Source organism: Micropterus salmoides, unplaced genomic scaffold, assembly GCF_014851395.1.
Source record: "Micropterus salmoides isolate LMB-PRFRI ecotype aquatic unplaced genomic scaffold, ASM1485139v1 Ms_hic_scaffold_7, whole genome shotgun sequence".
Classification (NCBI taxonomy): Eukaryota; Metazoa; Chordata; class Actinopteri; order Centrarchiformes; family Centrarchidae; genus Micropterus; species Micropterus salmoides.
In genome coordinates this window covers 17,390,295-17,400,010 of record NW_024044459.1, presented here as the reverse complement: position 1 = coordinate 17,400,010, position 9,716 = coordinate 17,390,295, and the positions used below count along the sequence as shown (strand labels likewise).

The 9,716-nt window shown below is 39.0% G+C and overlaps 1 protein-coding gene across 2 annotated transcripts; it reads left to right on the top strand.

The window, feature by feature from the left end:
- Window positions 1-2,900: 2,900 nt before the first annotated feature.
- On the top strand, window positions 2,901-9,136 carry fsta (follistatin a). 2 transcript variants are annotated; one of them, XM_038704607.1, is made up of 6 exons: window positions 2,901-3,119; window positions 4,315-4,512; window positions 4,711-4,929; window positions 5,077-5,301; window positions 5,876-6,106; window positions 7,994-9,136. In XM_038704607.1, the coding sequence occupies exons 1-6, from the start codon at window positions 3,029-3,031 to the stop codon at window positions 8,080-8,082; spliced, it is 1,053 nt and encodes a 350-aa protein (XP_038560535.1). In that variant the 5' UTR covers window positions 2,901-3,028; the 3' UTR covers window positions 8,083-9,136. The 2 variants fall into 2 exon arrangements, with proteins under 2 accessions (XP_038560535.1, XP_038560536.1); XM_038704608.1 differs by having other exon boundaries at window positions 2,904-3,119; window positions 4,315-4,506.
- Window positions 9,137-9,716: the final 580 nt, after the last annotated feature.

The following is a 9,716-nucleotide window of genomic DNA, read 5'->3' as shown; positions in this document are numbered from 1 at the left end:
TCCAAAATGATGTCATAGCAAATTATTTAATAACTGTTGGCCTTTTTTTTTTACACTGTAAGACCTTTAGTGTTACCTAAATATGGACTGTAGTCCTGGTTTCATTGAAACTACTTGTCATTGGCTTGTGCTGGCACTGTAGTGGCCAGGCCCTGAATTTTTTATTTATTTCAAATAAAGACGTGAATTTTGTCACACATGTTCGGAGTAGATTAGAGTAGCTACAGCAACATAGTATTAACGTTTGGCTTTTTTGATGCGGAAATTCTGAATCAAATTAAAGCAAAAAAAAAAATGTCATCCTCCATGGCATCAGGAGTGTATGAAATGTCTCTCAATCAGTCCAGTAACAGTTATGTTTCAAAAGGTTTAAATCAGTACTCATCATTCGTTGCATGGGTCTGTTTGAAGCATATTCAGCTCAGAGCCTGGGATGGGGAGCGCTGTTTGCCCCTCTGCTGATGCCATTAGTGGCTTCAGGGCAACAGCCAGCACTTTAAACTTGATACAACGGTGCAGAAATGTACTCTCATGTCAGGAAGTGTTTTGGCTTCAAAGACACTGATCTCACAAATCACACACACCAAACACTGAAAGATTCGCCAAACATAACTCAGCACCAAGTGAACATTTTCAGATTTGTTGAAAGAAGTTATTGCCATAAATACTGACTTCCTGTGGGTTTATATCCAACCTTTGGTTTCCTCATTTGAAATCAAAATAGTCTGAATGGTTATGTCAATTTTCTGCTTGATAAAACTGAAAATAGTTTAATAAAAGAGTAAACCTCTTGAAGTGTGACATTAAAGTATGAGGCTAGTGTAACTGCCCTTCAGACAGATAATTTTACTGATCACAGACACCTTGTTTCAGCTGTCATAACATGAAAACATTGGGTAAAATGTTCACTCTAAATGATGCTACATTGTCTAATTTGCTTCTTTTTTGCTTTTTGCGTCTTTACTGCAGTAGAATAATCCCTGCATAGATCATTTGGTGATACAGTATATGGTGACTGCATTTCATCACTAAGAAATGGGATTGTAAGGAGGGCAAAATGTAAAATGATTTGCCACAACAGAATATAAAATAGCTTGTGAGCACTGTAGATCAGACAACAAGGACAGAATATGTGTTAATAGTTTCATATTCTGTGTATTTAGGCTTCCAACTGTCAACTGATTCATATGTGATCTGTTGAGCTGTTCTTTTGATTGAGGATTAACACATCTTCTTTCTGGTCTGCTGTTTCTTTTTCTTGAGTACAGCTGCAGGAACTTCTTTTTTTACACAGCATAAAATGAGTCTAGCACTACATATCAAACATTATCCCTTTGGTGTTGTATTAGAGAAAGTGGGTGGTCTAAATAAATAATATGTCACTTGGGAATATACTTTCAAGTTGTATTAGGCTGTACAATGATCTTTTTCATTGTAAATGATGTGGATATTATTATAGAAATGCTAATGTTTTTGTTATAAACCCCTTTGTTTTTTTTGTGTGTATCTGTTGTTGACTAATCCTGTGTTATTTGTGTTAATGATTGTACTGAAATCATTAATAAAACCAAAGTTATAGTCCAGTGCTGTTTGTAATGAAAATGCACTAACAAGAATTAAATGTAAATTGGCTACAAGACAAGCGTGTTATTATATTGATATATGATTTAAATATAATAATTGTATATCATATAATATTACATATATTGTAAGTAATATCTGATCAAATTGGTTGTAGTAGGACACAAATCGATATAAGGCAATTATTTCCATACAGTTTGCTGTATGCTGTGGATATATGGGAATATTGTAGAGTTTTCATTTAATTTATTCTCATATTTTGTAGATGAACGAACCTAAGTGGCATTTAACAGGAATAAAAAAATAGATTAAGGTGTGTTCTTACTGCCCGACAATAATTAACTCAATGGTGTCTGATTCACACAGCAGACACTTTGCTCTTTGCTCTGGAGAGCTGTAACCAGAGTTCCGCTGAAGAGGTCGCGCAAGGACTTCTGAGGGACTTCAGCATGTGCGTCAGTGAGTAGGGAGAGCACTGTGCGTGTGTACGCGTGTGCGTGCGTGCGTGCGTGCGTGTGTGTGTGTGTGTATGTGTGTGTGTTTCATTCAATGAAATGCAACACCCCTCTCCTCTGTCTGAAGCCTCTTCGGAAACAGGTTTGATTATATTTAAAAGCTTGACCCGGGAGAGAAACCCAAACAACTGTCTGTTCTAATATTAGCATTGCGGCTGCGGACTACTATGAATTCTATTATTGCCTGTGCTCGGATATATTTCTAAAGGCAACTCTCCTCAAAAGATTTACACTTTTGTCTGCAGTTGGTGGAAAAAATATCACTTACCATCAAGTAGTACCCTTAATGTGAAGGACTGATGCCCGGATAGGTATGTTGGCAGCGGGCCTGTTTGAATAAACAGTAATAAGGGCCTTGATATATGAGTAACAATGACCTTCATAACAATAATAAAAAATAATAAGAATGCAACTTATTAATGGTATTATTGTAGGTTTAAAGGCGCATACCCAAGCCATGCGTAAAACCAAGCTGTCCACCTCACACTGACATAATATGATGAAAAAAATTACAACGATTAAAATGAAACATTCATATTAGTATTCTCTATCAAAACCAAATTCGTCAAAATCAGCCGACACATTTTTTGGTCTGATCTGCTATTGTTTGACTGCAGTGGCGCATAATTCTGAAGTATGGTGTTTTAACACAAATTCAGACATATTTTCACATTTTGATTATTGTGACAAGAGAAAGTTGCTTGTAACGGTGTCACCTGACTGGGACTGAAAGAACTTTGGTAAGAAAAAAAATATCTCCCCACCCCCACAGAAGAGGAGACCGCCCACCAGAGACAGTCAACCCGAGACCCCTTATAGATTTAAAAAGAGAGGCTGCATTCTCAGACTGACACTTATTCAACACTGCCACCGTAAGCAGATTACTTTTGCGCTGCCTGTGTCAAATACGTAGTTCACTTTGCCTCTCCATCATGTTTAGGATGCTGAAACACCACCTTCACCCGGGCATTTTTCTCTTCTTCATATGGCTTTGTCATCTCATGGAACATCAAAAAGTTCAAGGTAAGCTCACTTCATCAATTTCCTTTTATTCTTTGCCGTTTTTGAAAAACTTCGACTGCTGTCAGCCACAAAACGCGCCCGAGTGTCGAGTACTTGCTGCAACCGAGAAACTTTTCAAAGTGAGTTTCCTTTTTTCCCGCTGATAAAACTCTCTCTGCATCACACAGTGCGTGCGTGAAGCGTCCATAAAACAGGTGCCCTATGGGACACTTCAAAGTGAGACTATATGGCAAGTTTTGCAGCCCTCGCCAGGCGCACACATTCAGCCGCCATGCGGTGTTGGTGGCAGCGCCAGCATTCCATAATACCTGAGCATATTCTGATACTTTTCTATGAGCGTTTAGCGTCTCACGATGTTGTCGTTAAACCTGTAAGAAACTTCAGAATATCCACTGTAAGTTTATGTGTTATATATATATATATATATATATATATATATATATATATATATATATATATATATATATATATACTCATTCCGATTACTCATTATGTGCAAATGGCTGTGCAATTTTACATCTATGGCAAACAATAATAAAACTAGAGACTTTTGCATCTGTTTTCCCCCTTGTTTGGGAGCTTGTAGTTCTAGTATATACAGTAGAAATCTGTGTGTGTTCAATTTAAGAAACACACCAGTTCATGAACACTTATCCCAATGTCACGTGTCGGTTTAGACATCCTGCTGTTGTCTGGATCAAATTATATTTTTGTGCCATAGAAATAGAATAACTAGCCTATAGAATACACTGGTTTGTAAATAGGCAAGACAGTGTCTGGTGTCTGGGATATTGTTCAGAGGCGTTGGAGACGGTGGTGTGTATAGCTAAAGACCGTGGTTTTCTGAAGGAGATTGGCTGCTATTTAACACTGTCTAGACGCTCCACTTTCTGTCCAGTGATAACAGGGAGCCTCTAGGAATAAAGGACACCCCCCCCTCCAAAGATTCTACTTACTTTTTTGGTTTGTGGCTGCATTGTAAGGGCTGTCAGTCACAGATGGGATAAGCAAGTGTTAACAGTCTCGCAAAAAAAAAAAAAAAGAAACAATCAGACAAAATACTGCCGGGAGGGCGAAAGGGAGGGAGGGAGCCTCTCGGATAATACGGGCTGCGTGAGTGTCTGGTGCGTCTGGGTCAGCGGTTTCAGACGTTCACCATGCGACATTCGAGTTTTGTTTGTTTGTCTGTTTACAGCTGGGAACTGCTGGTTGCAGCAGGGGAAGAACGGGAGGTGCCAGGTGCTCTACATGCCCGGGATGAGCAGGGAGGAGTGCTGTCGGAGTGGAAGACTGGGGACGTCCTGGACCGAAGAGGACGTCCCCAACAGCACGCTCTTTAGGTGGATGATCTTTAACGGCGGAGCCCCCAATTGCATACCTTGCAAAGGTGGAGGTGCACTCATTTCCTTTCGTTTTCTCATAATAAACATCAGTTATTTCATTTAATAAATCCTACTGACGATCTGATTTACGCATACCTAAGAGCATAAATTATTAATTTAGTGTGTAGCCTACTTTATACGCCAGAGTAATTTTACGCACATGGTCAAGATCCTGCCCAGCATCATATAACACAGACCTTTTATTTTAGAAACCTGCGATAATGTTGACTGTGGTCCTGGAAAAAGGTGCAAGATGAACAGAAGAAGTAAGCCGCGCTGCGTGTGCGCACCAGACTGCTCCAACATCACTTGGAAAGGACCGGTCTGTGGCTCAGATGGAAAGACCTACAAAGACGAATGCGCACTGCTGAAGGCTAAATGCAAAGGCCACCCCGACCTGGACGTGCAGTATCAGGGAAAGTGCAAGAGTAAGTAAATATTATTTTAAATTTGCCCACTAATGAGATTCAACATTTCTCAAAACTGCATGCCAAGAATCCAGCTGTTTGTTTTTTGTTTTTTCTCGTCTTTAGTGTCAATTTTCAACAAATCTTCCAATGTCTTTGTCTCGACAGAAACGTGCCGTGATGTCTTGTGCCCCGGCAGCTCCACATGCGTCGTGGACCAGACAAATAACGCGTATTGTGTGACGTGTAATCGGATTTGCCCCGAGGTGACGTCGCCTGAGCAGTACCTGTGTGGAAACGACGGGATCATCTATGCGAGCGCGTGTCACCTGAGAAGAGCTACCTGTCTCCTCGGTAGATCTATTGGAGTGGCATATGAAGGAAAATGCATCAGTAAGTCTGCAACTAGAGACGTGAGAGTGTGAGACTTTACTCCCGATGAGCGCCTCTAGCCACTGACTTTGGATATTGTTTGAGTGCATTTTCTTCCTGGCCAGCTCTGCAGTTATTCACTGTTCATTTTTGCCAACATTCCACTGAGGAGGGGGTCTTAGAGGGAGAGAGTGTTTGGTAGTTGCTTGTGTTTGCTCAAGAGATGATAGACATCTTATTATTTCCTGATGTTGGCAGCACTATCCCATATGGGAGAGAGGGAAGGAGAGTGGGAGGGAGGAAGAGAGCAAAACAGGGGAGTGCTGGGGGCCATGAAGACTTGCAAGTTAATATTTGAGTCAGATGGATTCCTATCCAGAAAGCACTCAATTTAAGTCATGTAGTTTTAAAAATGTTAATTAAAACATGACTTTTTGTTTCACAAGACCTACCATCATTAGACAGGATTTAGTTTTTATTCCTAGCTTATTTCTCCAAAATCTCAGTAGTCACCTGATCCTGCTTGAAAATCATTCATGATAATCCAGCTAATCAAAGATTTCCCCTGTGCTGCTTTCTTCCCCTCTCCTTCTAGAGGCAAAGTCGTGTGAGGACATCCAGTGCAGCACGGGGAAAAAGTGTCTGTGGGATGCTCGGATGAGCCGGGGCCGCTGCTCGCTGTGTGATGAGACCTGTCCGGAGAGCAGGACGGATGAGGCGGTGTGTGCCAGCGACAACACCACATATCCCAGTGAATGTGCCATGAAGCAAGCTGCTTGTTCTATGAGGGTGCTTCTGGAAGTCAAGCACTCAGGATCTTGCAACTGTAAGTAAACAACAATAGCAAAATACGAAACAAATGAAACAAAACACCCCCACCTCCCTCTCCAAGCAAAAGACAATGTTCCATGTTGCTCCCTCAACAAAAAACCTCCCCTGAAAGTTCCCAACTTTCCCCCTACTCCCACCCCAGCCACACCACCAAGCACAGCTTAAGCAAGCAGAAAGGACATGGGAATAGAAGAACTTGCATGACATCTTTGTCGCTGGCTTTTGTTCTCGTGTTCTTGTTGTTGTTGTTTTTTTTTTATTTTTTCTGCAAAATGAAATAACAGAAAGGTAAATGAAAGAGTCTGGAAAAAGCTACCTTCATTAGATGCGAATAATAAAGAAGACTGATTTTGTTTGCAGTGGAGCAATCCTGATATTTAAAAGTCTAAGTTTATGCTCATGCTAGTGACCTGCAGGAGCAGGTTGCCTTAAATCTCATGCAGTTGTTTTTAATCAGCAATGATCTATTTTTATTATAGTCATATTGTTACAGCTTGTAAATTCCATGGTCACATTGCTAATTTCAACGGTGTATTTGTGTGTTTCTTGTGTTGTTTTTGTTGCTTTTGGCTGTAATCAATCAATTTTAAATGCACTGCCTTTTGTGACACACACCACACTGCCAACATGTCAATAAGAGCAGATTAATTCATATGTATATATATATATATATATACACACACACACACACACACACACACACATTTATATATATATATATATATATATATATATATGATGCATAAGGTGATTGTAACATTGGTGCCATGTTAGTGACAATGGATTTTAACACTGATATTCATGTAGACTACTTATCTATAGAGTCATTCATGCACTCCAAAATCTGTGGGTAAAGCATCAAATTGAAAATCCTCAAGGAAGTATCAAATTTACATTCCAAGAAGAGTGTCTCCTTGTTAGTACTCCTGACTGAGTACCTTAATGTGATGTGCCTAAGGTATGTAATGGAATCCAAGGGACCAACTTTATGATCACCACCTCATGAGCTAAATATAAATGTGATACTTCGCTGTGTGCGGGATGAGAAGCTTGTAGAATCACGCTCTCTAACAGCTTATCTCATCATTAGAAAAAAAAGTTAACATTTATCAGCTACCTTTTTATTGTTCGTGCTGTTTCCGGTGAATGTGTTGTCTTCTACCAGGATATGTATCAGAAATGACAAATCCATTTGGATTGATGAGGGACTGCCTGTTTTTTTTTTTTTTTTTTGTATTGTCACTCATGCTCTTGCTTGTGCGCTTTTTTTTTACGTGACCGATGTAAATCTCTTCTGTAAAAAGAAAAGAAAATACCTCAGAACTGGGTTGATGATCTCTGACCTGCTTGCTAAGGCCAGGCTGTGACACAGAGTCCTCCCTACCTGTACGTTTGAGCCAGAAACTAAAACAGTAATCAGAGCAAAGGAACTAGCAAATCCGTGAACACAAGAAGCACTTTTCTGTGTTATGTGTGTCTGCTTTCAGGAATCTGCCTAAAAGAGACCCGAGTCACTGGAACAATCAGCCCCAGTGCCCCTCGCCCCCCCCCCCCCCCCCCCCCAACCTCCCATCCACCTCTCTTTTCCATCATCCCACTATTTTCTCTTGTTGCAGCCCTGACTTGCTAGATTATGTAAATGGTAGTTGCATAATTGAGGATTCCACAGTGACTGCTGATGCCAAGTGACACAGACCCTTCCTTACTCTCTCTCACACACACACACACACACACACATAAACATATACAGACAGAAAAGAAACAAAAGGGAGGTTGTGTGCCAATGGCTTTGCTGTGAGCTTTTTTTTGAGAACATTCAGTGATATTCTGCGCTGTTGTGGTCCATATTCATACAACAGCTACCATATATTCTCCCACATAGCTATTACAGAAGACCACGAGGAGGATGAGGAAGATGAGGACTCAGACTACATGACCTATGTCCATATATCTTCTATACTGGATGGATAAGCCCCCATCACTAGGGGAACAGTCCTAGGGCAAGGAATCATGTCCATACTGTACATTATGTGTATGCTTATTTATTTTTTAAAGAAAAAGGAAGTATACATATAGTTCAGTCTGCTAGATGTTTATTTATACTTTTTTTGTGTTTTATAATTTATACATTTACAATGTCAGGCTTACTATCTACCATGATATATTGTGTTACCACTCATTTCCCCCTTTTTGTTGTTGTCCCTTTTACTTTCATTTTTTATCATGAAGAAATATATTTGTCCAAAGAGAAGCAGTGTTATTTATTTGTCATGTTACCGTGTAAGTAAAAGTCCTCTACCAGCTGTAAATTGCGTTCCCCGAGCTGTAAAAATCTGCTTGTTTCTGTCAAATCTCTATCACAGATGTTTATGTCACACATACGTAAATGCATGTTTAGGCTGTGTGTTTATTTATTGGGAATATATCAATCATTTTATGTACAGAAGTGTTTCTGGTTTGTTTACAACTCATAATAACTGACCAAAGGGATTCTCTCAATGGTTTTGCAAAAGAGGATTGTAAAAGTTGCAACACAGCAGTGATGAAATGGAAGAGAAAAAAAAAGAGCCATTTGTTTTTCTTTTCTTATTTTACGTTACAGTTTTAGCCCTTTGGATTTGTTTCAACATGGAGACGACAAACTCTGGACATTATTCAATAGCATTTATTTTGTCTCACCACATTAGAGTAGAGGTATGTTTTGGACAATACTTGATTATTTTGGAAACAATGTGCCATTAACATTTGTGTGCTGTCTTCTTGCCAACATGCTCCATATTGCTCTTGCAGAGCTAAAATAGGACTAATGTACTGCAGTACTCAACACTATATCAGACTTCATCACTTTGTTTCTTTTTGTTCTTCTCAGAATGCATTTTTATTTTCAAACATCACAAGAGAAATACAAAATTCTGTTATGAATATATAGTTTTGTATTTTTAATGTAAATGTCATATGTACATACAAAGTTTGATGGTATTTGTACAGATATGAAGAGTGAAACAATAAAAGTTTTTTTTCCTTATACTTTTTCTTACTGCTGTATCATTGATTTGTGAATTATAGGTAGATAAACAGAACAAGGAATTGGACTTGAATCAAATTTTTAGACCTAAATGCAGTATAGGGTTGGGCAATGTGATGATACTGTGAGAAGAGATACTTTAATCTACCATCAGAGCTTTTACAAATCCGTTGACACTGTGGAATTAATCCCTTTTATATATCTGGATATTTTAGGCGATCGTGGTCAAGCATTTTATATTATTTTTGTCTCATTGTGATAAATTATTCTTTAAAATTTGGATTTGAACATTCCTCTCAGCTAGGTGATATTATCCATAAACAGTTTCTGAACTGATTTGCCGGAAACTTTACTATATTGTGATATGACCTCTGATTAAGGACAGGTACAGTATGTTCCAATAAAATTAAATAACACGGTTTGTCTGTTTAATGTAATTTCGTACAGTAAATAATAGTGTTTCAGCAATAACTCCATAAACTGTGAGTATGCATTTAAAATGTAATATACTAGTAGCAACTTCTGACAGAAGATCCCTTTAAATCAATTACACTCATCAGTATGGAAAAGCTTATCGTTT

What these genes read in the sequence shown, in the direction of transcription:
- fsta (XM_038704607.1), top strand. Translation starts at nt 3,029, where the DNA reads ATGTTTAGGATGCTGAAACACCACCTTCACCCGGGCATTTTTCTCTTC. An exon ending in CATACCTTGCAAAGGTGGAG is followed by an intron (nt 4,513 to 4,710) that starts GTGCACTCATTT and finishes CTTTTATTTTAG; the next exon opens with AAACCTGCGATAATGTTGAC. An exon ending in GCACTCAGGATCTTGCAACT is followed by an intron (nt 6,107 to 7,993) that starts GTAAGTAAACAA and finishes TCTCCCACATAG; the next exon opens with CTATTACAGAAGACCACGAG.